Consider the following 25,195-nt stretch of genomic DNA (forward strand, 5'->3'; position numbering starts at 1 on the left):
AAAAACACTGTCTAAACAGCTTGTTCTCTCCTTTTCTACTTGAATCACCACACACTTGCATAGGAATGGTAGCTGCATAAATGAATCCTGTGCTTCTCAGAAATCTGTCATCATTCATATGGAAATATATGGATCAAATGAGAATATCGAATCAGGTACACATGGTTGAACATTCATATACATACACACATATATACACATGTCTCTATTTACATACACACACATTGATGTATCAGTGCATATCCATATATACGTATCCAAGATGCACTTATAGCACTTCTGTTTAGATCAAACATGTACACCTAGACTTACATTTATGTATCAGAATCTGACCACTGAACATCTGTGTAGAAACTGAGAAATGCATGAGTAATAATTCTGTTTCCCTGCCTTTGTATTTTAACAAGCACACACAGCCTAAAACTTTAAAAATGCACAATATAAACATGTCAAGTTGCCAGAGTTTTCTAATGCCAAAAGCGATATGCCAGAAAAATTTGCAGAGGATTTGGAATCAGTAAATTCGATACTGAATGAGTATGCTTAACTGCTTTTCAGGGGCCAGGGGAAGGAAAACGTCTGGCTCTGGAGAGTGGGTGGGATGAGATAGTGACACCTCCGAAGAGCACAGCCTCCATCTAGTGGTAGGTTCGAAGATGAAATTGTAGAAAACCAGTGGTTCTAAAGCACCGTCTCTGCTGTATGATTGAGCTGTGCAATCTAGAAATAAAGACTTCAGTTGATACTTTGGGAAAGTCAAATCAAAGCAAAACAAACAAACAACAAAACCCCCCATAAAAACAACAGAGAAAAATGTTCTATAAATAACTATTTCTGCAACCTTTTGTGACTCATCAGTTGAGGAAAGCCTTTCAGTAATTAAACTCCCTGACAGTTTCATGAGGATTGTTAATTTGTTTTGCTTTTTTTAGGGTGTAAATTAATATACTTGTAACTGTAACTTGTTCTATTTGCTGAATCCTTTTTATCACTGAAGAAGACATGTCAAAAATAGACATCTGGATGGATTCATTTGCTCCTGCTGCTTCTAAAGCAAAGTATATGGACCAGATAGATAAATGTACAAGCCCCCAAAACTCCTTTGGTACGTATCAGCTTAGAAACCTTTAAATAAACTTCTGTGGCATTAGGTTTAGAGAGGAATTCCCACTTTAAAGTAGTATTTTTTTCACTAAATTAATTCACATTTCTAAAAAAGAAATTTTCCTTCTGTGATGGATCTCCACTTAAAAATAATTACTTCAACTAATGAGGACACTATTTACTTTATGTCTTCCTTTCCACTTACTATTCACAACAGCACCCAAGTAGAACAGAAACCAGATGTGCACTCAGGAAAACAAGACAATATATAAATAAAATGCACACTGAAATAGCTTATGCAAGGTTCAAAGAGTAGCCCAAAGGAAAACAACAGAAATGAAACAATCTTAATTAACTCAGGCAAAGGATGACCCAAGCATTCAAGTTTATAGGATGATGCTTACTGTGGCACAGAGGAGGTCCCATGAAAGAATCTGGGCACCTGCCATACTTACAGGGATAAAGCATTCAGCTGAATCAACTTCTAGATCAGTTGACAAATACCTATGTTACATAAAACTTAACCAACTCCCAAACTAGGAAAACTAATAATGCAAAGGCAAAATATGTCCAAAGGCATATTAACATGTGTGTGTATGTCAATGAAATTAAATAACATTTTCCTAAGTTTTCTACAAAGATCATCTGTTCCTTGTAAAATATTCTGAAAAGAACTGAGTTTAGAAGTAACTTTTTATTTTATATATGAGCTAGAGCTTGTGTACATCCTTAAAAACGAAGCCTATTTTAGTATGCTTAGTTTTCAGTTTAGGGGCAAACACAGACCCTGGAGCATATTCATAGAATTATAGAATCGTAGAACCATAGAATCAGAGAATGGTCTGGGTTGGTAGGGACCTCCAAAGGTCATCTAGTCCAACCCTCTTTGCAGTAATCAGGGGCATCCTCAAGTAGATCAGGCTGCCCAAAGCCCTGTCAAGCCTCACCTTGAATATCTCCAGGGGAAGGGTTATATCATCATGGTTAGGTTTATATTTCTTATTCATTTGGACCAAATTTTCAGTAATCAAATGTTATTTAGAGGGAATGCTGGCAATTAGAATAGTGGACTTGTCACTTCTGCTTCTTGGACTAATTCAGAAAACAAACATTCTGCTTATCCATACCAGTAACTGGATACATTTCTCCTGCTGTTCAGTCTCCATCTGCAGAAAAGCCATGTTGCATGAGAAAAACACTAATATTTAGTCCATATTGATGTTTATCATACCAATGTATTCCATAGTAACTGGTAACATTATTTTCTTCTAAGAAAAACTTCACTAGAGCCTCATGAAGGTATGAATGTTCAAAGAATATAAGATTAGAACCCCAAAGAAGCCACAGTGGGGTGTCCAGTTTTTATTTGGCCTGATTCTGTGAGGAAAAGGACTCATCAGCTTATGCTGTTTTCAGCAGGAATGAAGGGAGTTCAGTATCTCTCAGAAATGAAAGGTTTTTCAAAGTCCCAGCTTGGCAGAGTACTCACTTGCATACTTGCACTACCCTCAGGTAGTGTAATGAAACTGCTGCCATGTACAAAATTAGGCACATACTTAAGTACTTCCTCACTAATGGCCTACATGTTAATTTGAAGGTTTTATTGCTGTTTTTTTAACCAGAGGAGGCACATGTCTAGGTGCCCTCTGAGTGCCCGCTTTAAAATGTGAACTTTAATATTTTCACCTAGTTTGTTGAATCAAAACACACCTTAAATCAAATACCATAATTTTGCAAGAGTATCACACTGGATTCAGTACATGTATCAAGTGGTATTCTGTAGACTGAAACAGAATAAAATTATTCAGCAATAAAAAATAACCAAACCATGAAATGCTTGTATTCAACTTTTCACATAAAAAAATATATTTTGTTTTACAACACTAGCAGTTAAGGCCCCAGAACTCCAGCAAGATGCTGATAAGCATATCAGTTGCAACTATTAAAATTACCAATAAATATCAAGAAAAGGGTCTGCATGTTTAAAATCACAGCAATCAAATAAATCAACAATGCAACCATCAACACCTCCAGAGAGTCAAAAGTGGTTTCAAGTAAAAATTGCACTATGTGCTTTAAAAATGTCACATTCTTTCATACTCTAACAGTGTTACAGTAATATACAAGTAGAAGATTTTGCCCTTGTGTCCTGGTTAGACACAGTTTCCCTGGAATTCTCCAGTGTATGATTCTGGTTTTCATCTTTACTGTCTTCACCAGATACATCTTCCTTTTCTTTTTCTTGTTCACTCTGTGATGGCTTTCCAGATCTATCTTCCTTTCTGCCACACTCATTCTTCTGGCCTGTCAGTGGCTTTCGCTTAAACAGGGAAAACTGAAGTAAAAAACAGGTAAATAATATGCCCCAAAACAGTTATCTGTGAAATTCAAGGTTTAATAAAACCCCACAAAGCCCTTTGTCTATATCAAGGCAAATTCCTCCTTGCTAAAATAACTAATTTTTCCAAAACAAAATGACTACTTCAAAAACATTAATGAAAACCACCCTGCTGCCATATCTGGCGTGCCAAAACAGCACAAATGAATCAGAGGACTTAAAGTTACTGTGTTTTGTCAAATTACATACTTCTAACAATTTGCACTAAATACTGCAAGTGGTGCAAAGTTGTGTTTCTTTCAAACGAGAGTCTGAGGCAAAACTATAGGCTGAGATCTGCAAAGCCCCAGAGCAGTAAATGCTTAATGTGCCTTCATTATATCCATGCGTGTAGTCCCATGAAACTTCATGACACTGTGTTTTTATGTCAGTGAGATTACACACGTGCTCCACGTTAACTGGTACTTAAGGTCTCTGTTCAACAGGAAACACAGCAGCCAGTCTCTGCAGAAGCCTTTGGATACTAAACCTGTAAGAAATTCCATATAAGCTACTCCTTAACATGTGTGTATCTATATCTATATCATCTCTATCATCTATATATCTACATCTATATCTATCTATCTATCTCTATATCTTTATATCTGTATCTATATATATATCTATATCATAGAATCATGGAATGGCCTAGGTTAGAAGGAAGCTTAGAGATCATGTACTCCAACCTCCCTGCCCGGGGCAAGGACACCTCAACAAGACTCAGCTGCTCAACACCTCATCTGACGTGGTTTAGATCTCATCCTGTCTGGCCTTGAACACCCCAGGGAGGAGGCATCTACAATCTCCCTTGGCATCCTATTCCAGTCTCACCACCCTCATACTGAAGAACTTCTTCCTAAGATCCAGTCTAAACCTACTCTCCCTCAGCTTAAAATCATTCCCCCTTGTCCTATTGCTAGACACCCTCATGAAAACTCCCTCTCCAGCCTTCCTGTAGAATTCCTTCAAGTATTGGAAGGCACCTCTAAGGTCCCCCTGGAGTCTTCACTTCTCTAGGCTGAACAACTCCAGCTCCCTCAGCCTATGTTCATAGCACATAGTCTTTAAACCAATGCAAGTTGGAAATAGATACAAGGTCAACTAGTCAGTTGCTGCTTTCAGATTCCTATAGGAATCAAATCCTAAGGTTTCACCTCGCTAAAATTTGATATCAGTAACAGCCTGTTATTTTTATGGACATGCTGTACATGAAGGTGATAATGGGCTTTATCTCATTTCTCCTGACAGAAATACTATGGTTTATTTGAATAGAGGAATTATTTGGACAATTTACAGTTACTTTATCACAAAATAAACCCAAATCTTAAACAGAAGGAACAGGTCACTCATCAGTTTAATTATTCATGCAGATCAGGTAAACTGGGGTATTCACTTCAGCTGGGTAACTGCCCACTGCTTGCGTGGTCACTAGTAAAACTAGGAGAAATCAGGCCACATACCTTTTTCCTCCCAGCAGTTCCTCCAGTTACTTGGTCATCAGCGTTCTCTGAAGAATTATTCACAGTGTGATTGTCAGTGCTTTCTTTGTCTACAGTAACATAGACCCTTACATTAGCTTCCCTCTGGTTCTTGCAAATTACAGCAGAAAAAAAACCCAACTTCAATTTCATTTTTTTTCTAATAAAAGTCTCTAAAAATGTGGATCTTACAAGAAAGCTTGTGGCAGTGACATTATATAAAACCCTTTGGCTTCACGCTCATAGCTCCTTCTTGCTGACAGATGACAACGTTTTGCACACTGATTTTGAAAGCATATTCTAATTTGGAAAAGCTGACTTTTAGGGCAGGAATTATGGTTCAGCATGGGTTTTATTCCATAGAAACAATTCGGGGAAAGGAAGAACTTTCCATTTGAGTCGATGTTCCCGTGTTTAAATTTTCCTGTATTCCCTTTAGAATGCCATAAATTTAGAACTTCCAGATCACTGGGTAATGGAAAAATATGTAAGCAGCCATTCTTGGCAAACTATTTTCATTAAAAGTATTGAAACTTAGGGGTGCAGCTTCTTCAGTATTAAGGCAGTGGTCTTTCTTATACTACATTTGTTATTTTCTTTCAAAAGATCAAATCTAGATTATGCTGGAATTTCTAAAATAAAAGAAGCAGTGGGTTTTGGTTTTTTACTGGTCTTGCACATAGGACACCCAGCCTCATAATCCCCAGCTTTTCTGAAAGAATGTACAGTTTACTCAAACTGTCATCAAACTGCAGGCAACATCTAGACTTCTTCAGCATATCTGAACAGTGTTCAGTAATTTACATATTTCACTTAGAAATGATCTGTTTGTGAAGGTAATGAGGAAATGCCACTTGACAGAGGTGAGAAAGACTTTTGACAAGCTACTCTCCTGGAGAAACGCAGAACCTAAAGAAGTTGCTTGAGAGAGACATTGCACAACTAGAGCTGCTCTTAGCAAGCAAGATACAGTCCTGCTAAGAGAAAGTCCTTCTCATGGATTTCTTCCAATATATAACAAATGATTAATAATTAGTCATTATTATTTTTTTGCCTCTAAATTTCATCACCTCTCAAGAACTGCTTTACCAACTACTGACAACAACTGTATTGTTCAGTATTTTTATAATAAAAGATAGTTTAGAGAAGTTTTACCTTTTGAAATGTTTTATTTTTTTATATAGAATGATTGTAATGGTCCAGTTCTTAGGAGCTTTATTCTTACCCTGTTGAATGATGGTCTCTTTCTGAGTAGTCTCTTCTGTCTATATAGAGACAAAACAATGAAATCTCTGCTTTCAAACTTGTTAAAAATAAAATGCTCAACTATTAACAACTAGATATGTGCTCCTCCTTCTACCAAAGCCACCCCAAACAACAGCTTTGCATTTCAAAGACAGCTGCACGTATATTCAGACCAATGTAATTTATAGAACTAAACTCTTTCAGAGACCAGTAACTAATAGGAATAAATGCTTTTACCTCTGCAGTTTCCATTGTGGTATTACTGCTTTTCTCTCCCTCAGTTGTTTTACTATGTTTCTCTTTTTGACATTTTTCTTCTATTTCCCCTTCTTTCTGTGTTCTTTCCCCTTCTCCTCCTGCTTCTGCTTCATCTTCTTTTTCTTCTGCTTCATCTTCTTCTGCTTCATCTTCTTCTGCTTCTGCTTCATCTTCTTTTTCTTCTGCTTCATCTTCTTTTTGTTCTGCTTCTTCCTCTGTTTCTTCTGCTTCTTCCTCTGTTTCTTCTGCTTCTTCTTCTGTTTCTTCTTCTACTTCTTCTTCTACTTCTTCATAATCATCATCATCATGATCATCTGTCTCTTCATCTCCAGATGAGTTTTGTTCCTTTGACAAAATGGCCAAAACATAATTTTGAAACTCATGCTGCAGAATGGTATCACGGTCCTCATCCTATAGCAGTTAACTATACATCATAATTTGACTAACAACAGCAACAACAACAAAAATCCAAAGAAAATACAGCAAGGAGTAGACAGAGTAAGGACAAAGACAGAAGCCCTCATCTGAGGTTTGCTATCTCTAACAGCATTTGAAAAACAGACCTGCAGTGAACATTTGGAGGGCAGCTGAATTTTTTATGTCTTGCTAACTTAATAGAAAAGCAATGAAAACAAACTTCTCTTTTCTAAACAATATGCTTATTTGAAATGTTTGAAATATGCATAATTAACACAAGCAGTAATTCCAACACTGAAAAAAAAATATATAATTAAAATCCATTTCCCAAGAAAATTAATAAGCAATACCAGATACAACGTTCTCATTAATTTGATTCAATATAGACAGCATAATTAGAATTTAAATTGGTTTCAGCTTAGGATAAAACTTCAATGTAACAAAATAAAAATAGCCTGGAGTACTTTAAAATAAATTTTCAAGAGTGCAAATGCTCTTTTTGTAAAAAACTGAGAGAAAAGAGAACCAATTACTTCTTTTTTACCCCACTTGATCAGATTGCCATTATTATGCCATTTATGTATTATAACAGCATGAAACACAGTATTATTTTTTTTAACAGAAACATTCTCCCTCTCATTACCAAAATGTAAGGGCCTAAACTAACTCTAATATTAACTCCTGGTGTCCAACAGAGTCCTTGCATCAGAGTGCCTAGATCACAGTATCACAGTATCACCAAGGCTGGAAGAGACCTCAAAGATCAACGAGTCCGACCTGTCGCCACAGACCTCATGACTAGACCATGGCACTAATGTACTATTTCATCTTTGCATTCTGATGCTGTTCTTCTGTGACTGACTGAATCCATATTTTATATTAAAGAAACCTGGACAAACACTTCTGTTCCACTGCAGCCTACATTATGATGTGAACTGGTGGAAAGGATTTGAATACTTTTTTTTTGAAACTGTGATAGAAGAATGGGTCTTACTTTGAACACCTTCATATACTTGGGTCCAAATGCTGCCTTCTAGCTTTTGTTTTCCTTCCTTCCTCTTAACTTTTTTGAATTTCTGCTTGTTGTCACCACAATGACTGGTTTTGTGCTCATCAGAAGGTAGCTTGCTAGTGAGGAGGAGACCATTAGCTAATGTCTCTAGAAGTTGGAACACAAGGCTGCTTAGGCAAGAATGTTAGAGACATGAAAAAACTTAATAGTTTAGTTGATTCCTGTACTCTTCTGGGTGAATTAACTTTGTAGCAAAGTAGTTTTGGACATTAGAAGCTTTCTGCCACTTTAAGCACAACTGCACTTCTGTAATTAGGAATCACAATGATATTGTATAACACGGAATAGAATCAGGATAGAATCACAGAATGCATCTGGTTGGAAGAGACCACAAATATCATCCAGTCTGACCCAGCACTGAAGGGTCAACACTGAACCATGTCCCTAAGCACCAGGTCCACACACTGCTTGAACATCCCCAGAGATGGTGACACTGCCACTGCCCTGGGCAGACCATTCCAATATTTGAGAACCCTTTCAGTGAAGAAATATTTCCTAATACCCAGCCTAAAGCTCCGCTGGTGCAGCTTGTAACCACTTCTTCTAGTCCTGTTGCTTGCCTCCAAGGAGAACAGACTGGCCCCCTCCTTGCTCCTACTTCCCTTCAAGTATCACAGTATCACAGTATCACAGTAACCTCACAGTAACACCTCAGTAACCTCACACAGTAACCTCACCTCAGTAACCTCACCACAGTAACCTCACAGTAACACCTCAATGTTGTCCTTGCAGTGTGGGGCCCAGTACTGAACACAATACTTGAGATGTAGCCTCAGCAGTGCTGAATACAGGGGGATGATCACCTCCCTGTTCCTGCTGGCCACTGTGTTTCTAATGCAAGCCAGGATGCCATTGGCTTTCGTGGCTGTGTGGGCACACTGCTGACTCAGATTCATGGACTATCAGCCAATACCCCCAGGTGTCTCTCCAAATTGCAGGTTTCCAACCACACATCCCCACTTCCGTCCTATTACAGATACTCCTTTTATTTTAATAGATTAAGCATTTGGCTAGTAAATACAATCTCTAGAGAATTTGATGCTACTAATTGAAGCAAATATATATATTTATGTATTATATTCATATTATCTGTATATATTATATATGTATGCATAGTCTCTGCATTATTTATCAAGCTTTAGGAGGTTTATTTTCTTATTCCACTCTAAATTCCTGATTCATAGAAAGATAATGCTGTAAGAGTAACTTAAACAGTTTCACCACTAAAGCTAAGACACAGAGAAGATGACTTGGCCAAGGTCACACACAGAAAGTCAAAAGTAGTGAAGAACATACAAGTACAATAATTGAAAGAGTTTTCATTTAAGGCTGAGATTCCACTTTTTCAAGGACAAAGAAGTGCTCAGTACTACAAAACCTCCTTTAAAACTTTGTACCTCTACTATAAAAAATCATAGAATGGTCCAGGCTGGAAGGGACCTCCTTAGGTCATCTAGTCTGACCTCTCCACAGTCAGTGGGGACATGCCCAACTAGATCAGGCTGCCCAGGGCCTTGTTGAGCCTCACCTTAAGTATCTCCAGTACAGAAGAACATTGGTCTTGAAAGATGACCTTGCAGACTAAACAGACTATACAGATTTTGTGCAACTTTCTGCTTGCTTTAGTTTTTGCATGCATTTGGGATAGTTTCCCTGGGAACAAGGCATTTGTAAGAATAAAACGAAGTGTGGACATGAGATCAAGAGAATGGTGATTTTGCCACTTTGCTCTGGTGAGATCTCACCTGGAGTACTGTGACCAGCTCTGGAGCTCTCAGCACAAGGACATGGACCTGGCAGATTGGTTTCAGAGGAGTCACAAAAATGATGAAGGGGCTGGTATATCTCTGCTACGAGGACAGGCTGAGGGAGCTGGAGTTGTTCAGCCTGGAGAAGAGAAGGCTCTGGGGGAGACCTAATAACAGCCTTCCAGTACCTGAAGGGGGCCTACAAGAAGGCTGCAGAGGGACCGTTTCCAAAGGCCTGTAGTAATAGGACAAGGGGCAATGGTTTGAAATTAGAGAAGAGTAGATTTAAATTAAAGAAGAGATTGGATGTTAGGAACAAGTTCTTTACCATGAGGGTGGTGGAACACTGGAACATGTTGCCCAGAGAGGTAGTTGAGGCCACATCCCTAGAGATATTTAAGGGGAGGCTTGACAAGGCTCTGAGCAACCTGATCTAGTGGAGGATGCCCCTGCTGATTGCAGGGGGCTTGGACTACATGATCTTTGGAGGTCACTTCCAACCCAAATCTTTACATGATTCTGTGATAAATTTTGTGCATCTGAGCTTCAGGGGACAAATGACCTTACTCACAGTTTTGACCAAAATATTGCCTCAAGTGGGCAATTGAGTGAGTATAACTGTTTTGTGCTGAAATGGCCACTGCTGGCTTTTCTCTAGGTAGACTAGTATAGAATAAAGATACCTCTTTCCTGAATGCCCTGTAAAAATGTGGTCTTACATCTACAAGAGAGAGGGGAAAAAACCATTCTGTTCCATACTGTTGTCTCACCTGGTGTCATGCTCTGTCTGAAAGGCAGCCTCAAATGAAGACTGGAGACATGACTCATAGTAGACCTTGCCCAAATGACAGCTGCGAACTGTTTCTCTACACTACTGTAACTATTTCATTGTGGGTCTGTCCTGCATCCTTTATGGAAACTGAGCTCTGGCAGACAGGCTGCTCATAATTAGCATCTCAGAATGGAAGGCTTATGGTATCTTTCCAAGCCTTTTCAGGAAGTCAAAATATTTTATGTTTGCCACCACCATTTTATGTTTCCAGGGAAGAAGATCTCAAAACCACTGATGAGAAATCTGTAATTACTGTATGTACCACTTGGAAATGGAGAGTTCTGGGAAGCTCTGGTTTACAGAAAAGCTATTTCTGTTTCTAGTTGCCCTGGAAACTGTTGCAAATTCACAGAAGATTATTAAAGAGAGATGAGAATGAGGAGTTAGCTACGTGCTGCTTCTTTGGTGGTTTTCTGCCAAACAGCAATAAAACAGCAATTACTTAGCAGAGTTTGTAATTGTTTGAGGAACAGATTTCTCGCATTACCTGTCTAACCCATGACCTTTACATGCCCAGAAGCATGTCATAGCTCTCTTACATGCCTGCCTAACAACTGAGTGGAGTATACACCTAGGAGAGTTTCACTATGAAGTAGAAAACACTCAGTAGATGGGTATCAGGCCTAAGGAGGTTGGTCAATGGGCATGATGCTGTCATATTGAAGTGCACAACGTTCCCTTTACAGAGCACTGGTAAAGACAACTACAAAATACATTTCTCCAGACCATCCTTCTTTTTCTATGCAAGACTGGAGAGGACTAGGTAGAAAACCCATATTCAATCATATTCTCCACAATCCTATTACCCACCATTTTGCTGGTACTACAGGTTTCTTATACAAAACTGCTATCTTCTCAAAAATGGTCCTGCACATGGGTCAGGGCAACCCCAAGCTAAAATGCAGGCTGGCCAATGAGGGAATTAAGAGCAGCCCTGCAGAGAACAACTTGAGGGTGCTTGTTAATGAGAAGCTCAACATGAGCTAGCCTTGTGTTTTTGCAGCCCTGAGGCCCAACCATATCCTGGGCAGCATCAGGAGAGGTGTGGGCAGCTGACTGAGAGAGGTCTGTTGAGACCCCATGTGGAGCACTGCCTTCAGCTCTGGGGCCTCCAACATAAGAATGAAATGAACTTGTTGGAGTGGGCCCAGAGGACAGCCACAAGAAATGATCAGAGGATTGAAGCATCTCTCCTGTGAAGACAGACTGGGAGTGCTGGGATTGTTCAGCCTGAGAAAGCTTTGGGGAGACTTCATAGCAGCCTCCCAGTACGTATAGGGGGCTTACAGGAAAGCTGGAAATGAATCTTTTATGTGGGCATGCAGTGATAGGAAAAGAGCTAATGGCTTTAAACCGAAAAGAGATTTAGACTAGATATAAGGAAATTCTTCACTGTCAGGCTGGTGAGGCACTGGAACAGGTAGCTCAGAAAGGCTTTAGATGCTCCCTCTCTGGAAATGTTCAAGGTCAAATTGGGTGGGGCTTTGAGCAGCCTAGTCTAGTGGAAGGTGTCCCTGCCCATAGACAGGTCCATTCCAACCCAAGCCATTCTGATTCTAAGTTTACTTTCTTTGAAGAACAAATAAATAGCATGAATTCCTAAGGTGAAAAGCAAGGAAAAAAAATAGCAAATCCAAACCACACCTCTACAGAACTAGAAATAATTTTTAAGGTGTTTTGTGAAGAATCATAACCCAAGTTGGAGACAGCTTACATCAGGTATAATCTCTTCTGAGCTATTTTACATAGGAATATAAATTCCATTTAATATTATTTGGAAATAATATAGCAAAATTACTCCTGGGTATTTAAGCAAAACAGAGGGAATATAATGAGCCTCTCCAAACCAGAAAATGTTTAGAGTAGATTTCGGATGGATGTTAGGAACAAGTTCTTTACTGTGATGGTGGTGGAACACTGGAACAGGTTGCATGGGGAGGTGGTTGGGGCCCCATCCCTGGAGATATTCAAGGTGAAACTTGACAAGGCTCTGGGCAACCTGATCTAGTTGAGGATGCCCTTGCTTACTGCAGAGGGGGTTGGACTAGATGATCTTTGGAGGTCCCTTCCAGCCCAAACCATTCTATGATTCTATGTAGATGTTCTCTTAAAAACTTAGTGACCCTCTCTGGAAGATACTATACTGCATAAAATGAGGAGAAAAAAAACCAACTGTGGCCCACATTTGGCCCCATCTGCAGTAAGCAGGGGCATCCTCAACTTGATCAGGTTGCCCAGACCTGTTGAGCTTCACCTTGAATATCTCCAGTGGTGGGGCCTTGACTACCTCCCTGGGCAACCTGTTCCAGTGTTCTACCACCCTCATGGTAAAGAACTTGTTCCTAACATACAATCTAAATCTACTCTTCTCTAATTTAAATCTACTCTTCTCTAATTTCAAACCATTGCCCCTTGTCCTGTTACTACAGGCCTTTGGAAACAGTCCCTCTGCATCCTTCTTGTAGGCCCCCTTCAGGTACCAGAAGGTTCTTGTTAGGTCTCCCTGGAAAAAGAATCATGTCTGATTTTCAGTGCTGGAACATTTATGAAAGCTAGAATGGTAAATATCTTTACACTTGACATTTCAGGCCCCTGATAATAAATAATTTCCTAACTATGTATAGGGGTTTGAGATAACATTTGTTGTTGAGATAATGTTTGTTTAAATTTTTATAGCATGAGGTTGCCAAGCAAATCCTTAAAAAGCCCAGTGATAAAGTGTACTTGTTATTTCCTTTGACGGTAACAAAACAAAGCCTCTGTGGCATTCAGCAGTCCAGTTTTTCTGAGACCAAAGCTGTCTCTCCAAAATCCTTTCAATATGCAAAAGCTAACCTCTCCTCTCTCCATTAAAACATATGACAAAGTGCATAAAAATACTACAACTTAGTGCATGGCTTCAGATCATGAACACGCTCAGAACTCCTCAGAGGACATAAGTACAGATTTGCCATTTGTGCAAGCAAGATTTGTTCAGTTTCTCATAGAATGCCATAGTGCTAAACACATTTAGAAGTTAGCTGAGAATTTGCCCTTGGAAAACACCTCAGCTGTGAGAATAGGCTGAGGGACATGAGGTAGTTCAGCCTACAGAAAAGAAAACTCTAGGGGAACCTTATAGTTGTCTTCCAATATCTGAAGGGATCCTACAGGAAGATTGGAGAGGGACTTCTATTCATAAGGGTGTCCAGCAACAGGACAAAGGGAAATGGTTCCAAGCTAAAGGGGAGTAGGTTTAGACTGGATCATAGGAAGAAGTTCTTCAGTGTGAGGGTTGTGACACTCTAGAAGAGGCTGCCCAGAGAGGCTGTGGATGCCTCCCCTCTGGGGGTGTTCAAGGCCAGATTGAATGAGGCCTTGAGCAGACGAGTCTAGTTGAGAGGCAACCCTGCCCTTGGTGGGGAGGTTGGAGTAGATGCCCTCTAAGCTCCCTTCCAACCTATGCCCTTCTATGAGTCTATGAATTTATGCCTGCTTTAGAAGGCACTAAATGCATATGTAGTTCTGTGAACATGTATGTGAAAGTGTGCAGGACTTTAGCTGACATTAGCTGCAGAAGGGTGCTCAGAAAATTGTGGGTGCTTATTATATGTTATATTATGGATGTCTAGTGGTGCTGCCTACTGTGTTGCTGCTCTTCATCTTTGATGTGTAGTTGGCTAACTGTTATTGATAAATTAATAAACCACTTCATTCTTGATTTGATTTAAACCACAGAGTTGAACAGTTTTCCCATGGGACAACCATGACGGAATAAAGCAGGAAGAGGGAACAAATGCTCTTTTCTTCTAATATCAGAATTCAGAGACATCAAATTAAGGTACAAAGAGACAGATCCAAGACAAGAAAAAAGGACTTATTTCTTCAAATAATGCATAAGGTAATCTAAAAGTTGTTTTCCAAAACATGTACTAGATGCTACACGGGTTAAAAAAGGATTGAAAGAAATTAATGGAAGAGCAAAGGCTACTAAATATAATAGATGCATCTGCTGAACCACAGATTGTTGAATATACAGAATATATTTTGTATACACAATGACTGCACATGAGAACACTATGTGCTTGCTCTATTACTCTCTCTGTTGCCAGGCATTCACCAGTAGTCCATGGTAGAAAAAAAAGATACTAGACTACACAGACCTTTGGTCCTGAGCAATTGTCTGTTGTTTTCTCTCTCTGTCTACTGCAGGGGTTTTAGTGGTTCAGATGTACTTCTGACATGCTGCTTAAGCACTGCACATAAACATTTTTGTGTCCCATAATGAATACCAAGGACATTCTGAATTTCCACAAAACTGCAAGTAGCAAATTTTATAAACCAGTATAAGCCAACTAAATAAAATTCCACTTGTTATGCTAATGGAGTTCCAAAGTCTCCTCGATGCCCAAAAAACATTGGAACAGTGTACAATTTATGTAACAATTCTGTGGAAAGCCCTTAGAAGTGCTGGAGCAATGCTCTGCTTTTCTCCTGCCGCAGGAATGATCCACAAAACAATATCAAATCACTCCTACATTCAATGCATTTTCATCCAGACAAAACAAAGAAGAGATAACTTGGCTTCCTTTACTTTCCTTGGAAGCTGCATACTATCAGTGCATATTAAGAGGAACAACAAACGGTGCTAAGAGAACAAGCAATGTGCCCTTGTGGCCGAGACGGCCAACAGCATCCTGGGGTGCACCGAGAAGTCTGTCCAGCAGATCTAGGGACGTGCTCCTCCAGCTCTGCTTCACCCTGGAGAAACTATACCTGGAATACTGTATCAAGTTTTGGGCTCCCCACTTCAAGAGAGACAGAGATCTACTGAAGAGAGTGCAGTGGAGAGCTATGAGGATGACTGGAGGACTTCAACATCTCTCCCATGAAGAAAGACTGAGAGAACTGGGGCTGTTTAGCCTTAAGAAGGCTGAGAGGCATACATCAACATCTATAAATATCTGAGGGATAGCTGCCAAGATGAAGGTGATGGTCTCTTTTCAGTGGAGCCCAGTGACAGGACAAGGAACAACAGGTACAAGCTAGAACACAGGAGGCTCCACCTCAACACGAGGAGACACTTCTTTATGGTGAGGATGACAGTGCACTGGAACAGGCTGCCCAGAGAGGTTATGGAGTCTCTTTCTCTGGAGACTTTCCAAACTCACCTGGATGCATTCTTGTGAGGCCTGCCCTACGTGACCCTGATTTGGCAGGGGCATTGGACTCAATCTCTACAGATCCCTTCCAAGCCCTAACCTTCTCTGATGCTGTGATTTCTATGTGGGATTGCTCTGAAGTGCTTTCATTTCCCCCCACCCCCCAGCAATATTTTGCATGAGAAATAACTGGTATTTTTTTTCATAGCAGTTTTCTTCCAAAGCTGAATTTTAGAATCATGAATAAGTAGATCTCACATCCAAGAAACGCATTTTTAAGCTTACAGAAACACTTTTCAACATTAAGTTCAAACACAGCAACATCTTAATCTTCCCCAAAAAAGATAAAATAACAAAGCTTAGCTTCACTTATTTTCAGATGTAAGTATTTTCACAGCAGTTCAGTGGTGATACTGCACTTCTGCAAATTAACTGAGGAGTGTGTTGTTAGAGTTGTCTGCCTTCAGAAAGGACAAGTTAAAATATTAAATGTTGAAAGATTCCACTCCACCAGAATATGAGGGTACTTCCTGTCTTCCAAAGATTTACACGTGCTGATGTCAAGACAATGTATTCCAGGAAATCTCACAGCTTGAAACAAATTCCAGAGTGACAAAATGCAGTGAGTGTAGTAGCTCAGTTTGGCACAGCAATGTGACTGAAAGTGATCTTACCTTCAAATGTGGTATATAAAAGGGGTGACTGAAGGAAGGATAGAATGGGACCAGAATCTACTGGCAAACTATTAATCTACCACAGCCTTCTTAGAAAATAAATTCTGGAGACATTGTGTCAAAGATAATTTAATGCAGGCAGCTTACAAAACAACATTAAAAATGGTTTTCAAGGAAAGTACTGATTCTATTAACATTTGCACTGACTGATATTTACTCAGTTTGATTCCTTTCCTCCCCTGTCCTCATTTTCAAATAGGATTTCAATAACTATTGTTCCGGAGAAGGTCAATACTGAGATCTATTTACAAAACGTTCTCAGACCACCCATTAGCATAGTATTTAAGTAATAATGCTGTATGATGTTTCCCTACCCCTCCTCTTGCCAGTTTAACCACTAATAGTTGTAACAGTAATGCAATATCTTAAAAAAATAATTTGCAAGACTTGCTTGTGTGTTTTAAGGAAACTCCAGAAATAATAACATCCATCTTTTCCAAAAAGAATCAAGACTTTCATGCCACTTTCTCTATTGTTCCATCTGGCTTCTTGGTTTACTACACTGTCCTCTTTTTGGAGATCACAGGTGTGATTTTTTAGGAGGGTAAAACATCAGCCTCCTCCAATGAGGAGAAGCTTTGGCTCTGACCTGAAAATATATACACACTTCACACTGCAACAAAATGTATGTTTTCCCCTTCTTGAGAACCTCAGAGTTAGATGACTAATGTAATAAAGTCTTCCGTAGGCAGGTACAGAATTTTTTGTGTGTTGTAGAGTATAAATGTTTTACAGGTGTATATTTTCAAATTCTTAATGATACCTAATCACCAATGTCATAGTCAAAAATTATCCCTAAACATTTTGGCTCTAATGTCTAGGCCAGATAATTAGCCTTCTGTTTGTCTCATTGCACATAAATGTGTGCTGTCGCTAAATTAAGAAGTCAGCCTAAAGGCCTCTGAAAAAGCCCAGGCCACCATTTACCCAGGTCTACATTTCCATTTACCTTCTATCTCTTGATCCACTTGAATTTGGCATCTTGTCCCTTCTTTACTTTGAGTACTCCAACATTTAACCAGTACAGGAACAGAAGAACAGCAGGGAGAATGAACATGGAGTGATACCAACATTTAAAACTATGTATCTCTTGATGATTTATTGACACTCCTTTCATATAAGGCACATTAACAAGTAAGCTATCCTGTGACTAAAATTGATGTGTTACCTTAAGGAATCAGATTCAAAGGCAAAGAAGATTACACTGTTACCATGTATAATTCATGTTGTCACAGCATGACACATTTTGCCTCCTCAGCAATTAAAAAAAATCTGTCACATGTGATAAAGATGATTGTGTAAATGTCTGTATCAAGCATTTATATGATTCCTCTCATAAAAGCTTCACAAGTCTAGGAAAAACAGTATAGGAAAGACATTGAGGTCCTGGAGTGTGTCCAGAGAAGAGCAGTGAGGCTGGTGAGGGGTTTGGAGGGCATGGCCTATGAGGAGCAGCTGAGGGACCTGGGGTTGTTTAGTTTGGAGAAGAGAAGGCTAAGGGGAGATCTTACTGCTCTCTACGACTACCTGAAAGGAGGCTGGAGTGAGGCTGGTGTTGGTCTCTTCTCCCAAATAACTAGGAATAGGATAAAAAGAAATGGGTTTAATTCATGCCAGGGGAGGTTTAGACTGGACATTAGGAAAAACTTTTTAATGAGAGTAGTGAGGCATTGGAACAGGCTGCCCAGGGAGGTGGTAGAGTCTCCATCCCTGGAGGTGTTCAAGTGTGTAGATGTAGTGCTTCAGGATCCAGCTCAGCGGTCATGGTAGCTGGGTTACAGTTGGACTTGATGACCTTAAAGGTCTTTTCCAGCCTCAATGATTCTATGATTTTCTTCAGTCTTTTTCAAGAAATTGGCACTTCAAGTATACATATCATAATACATTTTGACTACATTACAGTTTTTATGTGATAAAAATCAATTTGTCACAGTTCCAAACTTTACTGAATAGACTTTAAAATGCATCTCCAGTAGTCTATGCTACTTGAGTGTTAAATAATGAGGTAGCACATTGTTCCAAAATTGTTCTGAATTATGTAAACCATTTGCTACACGCTGTTTGGACTTCATTTTTTGTTTAGAGCTGTTCGGTAAAGCAGGACTTTCTGTCTTCTCTGGCTTCCTGGTTTTGCTTTTATTTTGTTGAAGCATTTTTCTATAGCTTTTTATTTTATCTTTTGCTTTTTCCTCTTCCTCTCCTTCTTCCTCTCCCACATCCCCATCTTCCCCTCCTTGTTCCTCCTCTTCCTCCTCCCCTCCTTGTTCCTCCTCTTCCTCCTCTCCTTCTTCCTTCTCTTCCTCCTCCCCTCCTTCTTCCTCTTCTGCTCCCTCTTCCTCTTCCCCTCCTTCTTCCTCCTCTCTTTCATCCTCTTCCTCGTCTTCTTCCACATCCCCTTCTTCCTCTTGTCCTGCATCCCCTTCTTCCTCTTCTCCCATATCCCTTTCCTCCTCTTCTCCTTCCCCCTCTACCTCTTCCCCCACATCTCCTTCTTCCTCTTCTTCCACATCCCCTTCCTCCTCTTCTCCTTCCCCCTCTACCTCTTCCCCCACATCTCCTTCTTCCTCTTCTTCCACATCCCCTTCCTCTTCTCCCACATCCCCTTCCTCCTCTTCTTCTTCTTCCCCCTCTACCTCTTCCCCTTCTTCCCCCTCTCCCTCTTCCCCTTCTTGTTCCTCCTCTCCCTCTTCTCCTTCTTCTCCCCCCTCTCCCTCTTCTCCTTCTTCTCCCCCCTCTTCCTCTTCTCCTTCTTCTCCCCCCTCTTCCTCTTCTTCTCCACCTTCCTCTTCCTCTTCTTCATCTCCTCCCTCTTCCTCTTCTTCTCCTTCTTCTTCTTCTCCCTCTTCCTCCTTTACAACACCCTTTTCTTCCTTCCCTACTCCCTCATCTTCTTCCACTCCTTCTCCCTCCTCTTCATCTTGTTCCACTTCCTCTTCATTTCCCCAGTCCTCCTCTTCCTTTTCTTTTCCCCTCACTTCCCCTTCTGCTTCTGCCTCTGATCCTTCCTCTGCCTCCTCATCCTCTTCTTCTCTTTCCTCTTCCACACCATCTTCCCCCTTTTTTCCTTCTTTCACTCCACTCTTCCCCACTTCCTTAGTCTTCCTATTTCCATTTTGCTCTTCCTGTTCTTCTTCAGATATCTGTTCTTCTTCTTTCCCTGCCAATAACTCTTCTAACTCCTCCTCTTCACCCCCTTTATCTTTTTTATTATCCCTTACTTTGCTTTCTTCATTTTCCTTTTCATCTTCTCCTTCCTCTTCTGCCTCCCCCTCTTTTCCTTCTTCCTCCTCATTTTCTTCCCCTCCCACTCCATCTTCACCTTCCTCACTCTCATCTCCTCCTTCACTTTTAACTTGTTCCTTTTCTTTCTCGGTGTATTCCTCCTTTGCATTCTCCTCCTCTTCCTCCATATGCTCCTTTTCTTCCTCTGTCAACCTACCTTCCTCATCTCCTTGCTCTTTACCATCTTCCTGATTAATCTTCTCAGTTTCTTCTGTACCCTCATTCTCACTGTCTCTTTCAGCCTGTGATTCCTCTCTTTCATTATCTTCCTCATTATCTTTTTCCTCTTCCTCTTCATCTCTTTCTACTGAAACTTCATCTCTGTAATTTTTAACCTCACTCTCTTCTTCCTCCTCCTCTAGTTCACATTCACTGTCAACTGTTTCATCTGCTTTTTCTTTTTGACTCTTTTCACTGCTTTCACTCTCCTGCTCTTGATTAGATTCCTCTTCATTCTTCATTTCCAAGTGCCCATTATTATCAGATTTAGCTTCAGAGTTTGTTTCTTCCTCATTCAAGCTTGTTACATCAGTCTTTTCTACGTATACTGTTTCATTGTTTGTAGCTGGAATCTCCTCGATCTCACTGTCTTCTTTTTCTGAGTCCACACCTTTCACTTTTTCTACAGTTTTCATTGCCTTGTGGACCTGTCTGCCTTCATAGTAGTCCTCTTCTTTTACCATACTCTTAAGTATGTGTCTTGCAAGATCACTGCTACTTTCCTCAGTTGAAGATGATGACATAGTCACAGCTATCTGCTTCAAAACTTGATCCTTCTTTTTTAATCCTTTCTGCTCTTCTCTTTCTTCTCCTCTGACACATTTATCAGACTTTTCAACAACATCCTTTTTTTCATTTTGACTTTCTACTGCTTTTTGTTGTTCTTGCTTTCTAACAGGATTGAGTTTTTGTACAACTAATGAATCAGTCTGGGGCTGAGCCCTGGATTCAGAAGGGAGTACATTTATTTGAAGGGATTGCTTAGATTTAACTGCTTTTGACTTTTTACTGGAAGAATTTGGCTTTTTAGTCACCATTTGTTTTTCAGTGGGAGAATTATAAGTTGAATCCTCTCTGACAAATTCAGCATTTTCTACATGTTCTTTTCCCCTTTTCACTAATCTGTGCTTGTCCCTAGTATTTTGTTGAACACCATTTGTCAAACTATTAACACTTGGCGCATGCTCAGATGTCCCTTTCATTGTGGTTTTTTTGGCCTCAGGTTTCCCTACAAAGGCACTACTGTTTTCTAAATCTTGTCCCAGTGACTCTGATAACAGGGGCTGCTTTTGTAAAGAGATGGAGTCTAATTTTGAGCCCTCCTTCAAGAAACCAGAATCCTTGGTTTTCAGCCCACCCTTACCATCTCTTTTCAGTTTCACATTTTTATTGTTCTTCTATTCCACATGAGAAGCAGAAAATTAAAAAGAAAGAAGGAAAGCATTAAAGACAAATGACAGCAGGAAAGCAAACAAACAAGCCAACAAAAAAAAGAAACAAACCCCCCAAAACAAACACTTGCAAAAGCATATGAACAAGAGAAGACACTATTTCTGCAAGGGGACTAAAAAGACAGTCTAAAAGGTAGAGTATTTCACATTAATTGCCAACTGCATGTGTTAGAAGAATGTAGCAGTCTTGATGGTAAATGCACTACTACACCTTTTTCACTATCCAAGCACTCAAAAGTGAATGCAGGAAGAATTGTGCAGCCAATATCGTGTCTCACAAGCTACGTAAAGCACATGCAATGCATGAGGCTGTGTGAACAGAACTCTCACACCTCTCTCTACCTTTCTTCTTGGAAAAGCTTCTGATGCAGAAGTTTGAAAATCTGTTCACAACATCAGAAGTCTGCAAACCTGTTGTCTTTCTGCTTTAAATTTTACAGGTATTTAACAACTTCTCCAGAATATATATATATTTTTTGTCATTTAAAATAAATTTTTAATGCAATATACCAGAACGCTGAGACATTAGGAGTGGAATAGATAGTACAAAGGCATTTTAATTTCATAATTAAAACCAGTACTATTGCTCCTTGAAATACTCTCCACAGTTTAAATCTGTAAACAAACCCTTGACTTTCATTGTGTCCCAAAAGTCAGATAAAATATTTTAATATCAATAAATCAGTTGAAATGTGTAATAGCAGCTTAACTTTACCTGATAGTCTCTTGCCCCTTACACTGGTGAAGTGTGATATACTCTCTTCTAAAACTACGCTGAGTATGAGGAGTTCTATGTGCTCCTTGAAATACTCCCCACAGTTTTCATCTGTAATCAAACCCTTTACTTACATTCTATCCCAAAAGTAAATGAAAGTATTTTAACATCAATGGAGCAGTAGAAATGTGTAATAGCAGCTTAACTTACAAAGTGTGTCTGATAGTCTCTTGCCCCTTACACTGGTGAAGTATTCTATGCTCTCTTCTCAAACTACATTGAATATGAGGAATTCTATGTCCCTGCACAAATTCTCTCTGACTTAAGTCAGCTTCTTAGAATTTTACTATGTGTATATTCAGAAAATTAGCAAAAGGAGGCCTAGAAAAATTTACCTGGCTTTTTTAAAACTCAAAGCAAAACAATAAAGTACAAGGACACTACAACAATTATAGAACTTTTAAAGACCACTGTGAGTAATATACAGATATGTGTATCGTTAGTTACAGTACCTTTTGTTTTTGGAGGGGTGATAATTCTAAGGACTGGTCCCTGGGATTCAATTTCATTGCATGTGTCTGCAAAAAATAAGATCTTTATTGTAAAAAATGTATATAAATAACAGGGAAAGCAGCATCAAAACCCAGTTCTACTAAACAGCACTAATGTATGAACAGTCTCTGGAATAAGATGCTCAGGGAGACTGTGGATGCTTCCACCCTGGGGGTGCTCAAGGCCAGGTTGGATGAGCCCTTGAGCAGCCTAGTCTAGCTGAAAGGCATGCCTACCCACGGCAGGGAGGTTGAAGTAGATGCTGATCTCTAAGGTCCCTTCCAATCTAAGCCATGTTATAGCTCTATGATTTTATTATTATTGCATAGTTAGGCTGAGACAAATCTATATGAGGTGTATGATAACTCAGATGATGTATTTGTGTCCAATTCTGGGCCCCTCAGTTCAAGGTCAGGGAACTCCTTGAAAGAGTCCAGCACAGAGCCACAAAGGTGATGAAGGGAGTATCTCCCTTTTTAGGAAAGGCTGAAGGACCTGGGTCTCTTTAGCTTGCAGGAGACTAAGAGGTGACCTCATTCATGTTTATAAAGATGTGAAGGGCAGCGCTGTCCAATGATAGGACAAGGGGCAATAGGTACAAGCTAGAGCATAGGAGGTTCCACAAGAACATAAGGAAAAAAAAAGTCACTGTGAGGGTGACAAAACACTGGACCTAGCTGCACAGAGAGATTGTGGAGTGTCCTTCTCTGGAGACAGTCAAAACCTGCCTGGATGCATTCCTGTGTGACCTGTTCTAGGTGATCCTGCTCTGGCAGGGGGATTGGACTAGGTGACCTTTCAAGGTTCTTTCCAAACCCTAATGTTCTGTGCTTTCACTTTCACTCCCTCAATTACTGATTATAAAGAGAGAGAGTGGTAACAAGCTTAGATGTTAATATCTAAACTCTATTTATAAGACCAAAAGCTTCCAGATCTCTCTTACAGTCCACCAGCACATTAGATGCACCTTCCACTCACCATAAAGCTGTGGCTGCAAATATAAGATCTTATTCCCTTAACATGTTCTACTTAACATCCAGATTGATAGCACAGCCTTGAAAGAACATGTTCAAAGAAACATGACAAAGCAGAAATTTTCAGTGGAATCTCATGCCTTCATCTCTTCCATGTAATGCAAAACTTGTACAAAAGGCAAGAATAGCTACTAGGTAGGCAAGTGTAGTGAGATTTTGGTTATCCACCCTCATATACTCCAAAAGCCAAGTTAATATTCTCTGCTGGTGTTTGTTAACTGCTTCTGGTTTAACCACCATATTCTTTTCCCACATAGTGAGTTCTGGAGTCTGATTCCCACGAATTTGTATCATCAGAATCTTATTAAAGGTTTTTCCTCCTCCCTCATACTTCTTAATACGGTATGTATATTACCACAATATAGAAAAAATGAGACATCTATGCTGTAAGTGATTAGTTTCATTCAGATTCAGAAAAAGCAGTTATGTTTTTCTTTGGATTTTGGCAAGTTTGCCAGACTTTCTACTGTTTTATTCTGATAAATGTTTTTAAATTGACTCATGATGGGTGCAAAAACAAAAAGCAGAAGTAAGTCTAGCACATAAAGTGTGCAATATGTTATACATAAAGCCTCAGTAAATGAGTGAAGGCCACGTTGTGCATATCTGAGAACTTTTTTTTTTTCATTTTTGTGAAGGAACATAAAGTTTTGAAACTGTTAAGCAAATGATATGCAGAGATTGTTAGATTACTGTAAATAATTCCTGTAAAACATGCAATCCCTCCAGCAGAACTGACAACATACTCTGACCTGAGCCCACAGAGACTTGCTCATTTGTTTCCATTCCATTGAAACACAAGAAAAAACCCCAAACACCAAGACTTTCCAGTGTACTGCATTACAGCCATGACATACCCCACCTGCCAAGAGCACAAAATCTTTTGGAAAGGTGAACAATTGATAAGGTCAACATTTTTTAAATAAAAGAAATACAAAGCAACATGCTTGTGGATCATCAAATAGTCAAAATGTCTCCATTTTGGTCTTCCCTTTAATATGATCCACCTGTACTAGAAAAGCTCTTCTAGGAATAGGAAAAGACAACTTTCTGCTTCCTGGGACCCTCAGCTTAAGAAGGACACTGAGACTCTTGAACGTGTCCAGAGAAGGGCAGTGAGGCTGGGGAGGGGTCTGGAGCACAAGCCCTACGAGGAGAGGCTGCAGGAGCTGGGATTGTTTAGTGTGGAGAAGAGGAGCCTCAGGGGAGACCTTATTGCTCTCTACAACACCTGAAGGGAGGTTGTAGCCAGGAGGGGGCTGGTCTCTTCTCCCAGGCAACCAGCACCAGAACAAGAGGACACAGTCTCAAGCTGCACCAGGGGAAGTTTAGGCTCGAGGTGAGGAGAAAGTTCTTCACTGAGAGAGCTGTTAGCCATTGGAATGGGCTGCCCAGGGAGGTGGTGGAGTCACTGTCCCTGGAGGTGTTCAAGAGGAGATTGGACGTGGCACTTGGTGCCATGGTTTAGTCATGACGTCTGTGGTGACAGGTTGGACTTGATGATCTTTGAGGTCCCTTCCAACCATGGTGGTTCTGTGATTTCCTACAACTCTCTCTCTGGGAAATCATCAAGAAGAAGTTCAGAGAGAGAGATCACCATGTGGTATCCAGTGACCAACTCATTTTCTTTCTGATACCCACAGCTAAAGCCTGGGGAAATGTATGCTTATTTAACAGCATACCAGCACTTCTTGGTGCCACATAGGATGTTCTGGGCTAGCCAGGAGTTCTGTACTAGAACCTGAAATGTGATTT

At 40.0% G+C, this 25,195-nt stretch overlaps 2 protein-coding genes across 2 annotated transcripts in view; both read right to left on the bottom strand.

Annotated features, from left to right (window-relative positions):
* Positions 1–1,593: 1,593 nt before the first annotated feature.
* LOC128897612 (cilia- and flagella-associated protein 251-like) lies at positions 1,594–15,735 on the bottom strand. Its single transcript, XM_054165737.1, has 5 exons — positions 15,682–15,735; positions 6,442–6,873; positions 6,185–6,224; positions 4,942–5,030; positions 1,594–3,424 (listed from the first exon to the last, which is right to left on the bottom strand). The coding sequence occupies exons 1-5, from the start codon at positions 15,733–15,735 to the stop codon at positions 3,215–3,217; spliced, it is 825 nt and encodes a 274-aa protein (XP_054021712.1). The 3' UTR covers positions 1,594–3,214.
* A 2,641-nt stretch (positions 15,736–18,376) lies between these two features.
* Positions 18,377–25,195, bottom strand: part of RPGR (retinitis pigmentosa GTPase regulator) — a 47,646-nt gene continuing 40,827 nt past the window's right edge. The window contains exons 13-16 of the mRNA XM_054165858.1: positions 22,367–22,432; positions 19,382–21,085; positions 19,004–19,252; positions 18,377–18,853 (exon numbers count right to left, since the gene is read on the bottom strand). Of these exons, the coding sequence (XP_054021833.1) occupies positions 18,389–18,853; positions 19,004–19,252; positions 19,382–21,085; positions 22,367–22,432 (2,484 nt within the window). The 3' untranslated portion in view covers positions 18,377–18,388. The remainder of the gene's footprint in view (positions 18,854–19,003; positions 19,253–19,381; positions 21,086–22,366; positions 22,433–25,195) is intronic.

Source organism: Dryobates pubescens, chromosome 12 (assembly GCF_014839835.1).
Source record: "Dryobates pubescens isolate bDryPub1 chromosome 12, bDryPub1.pri, whole genome shotgun sequence".
NCBI classification, from domain to species: Eukaryota; Metazoa; Chordata; class Aves; order Piciformes; family Picidae; genus Dryobates; species Dryobates pubescens.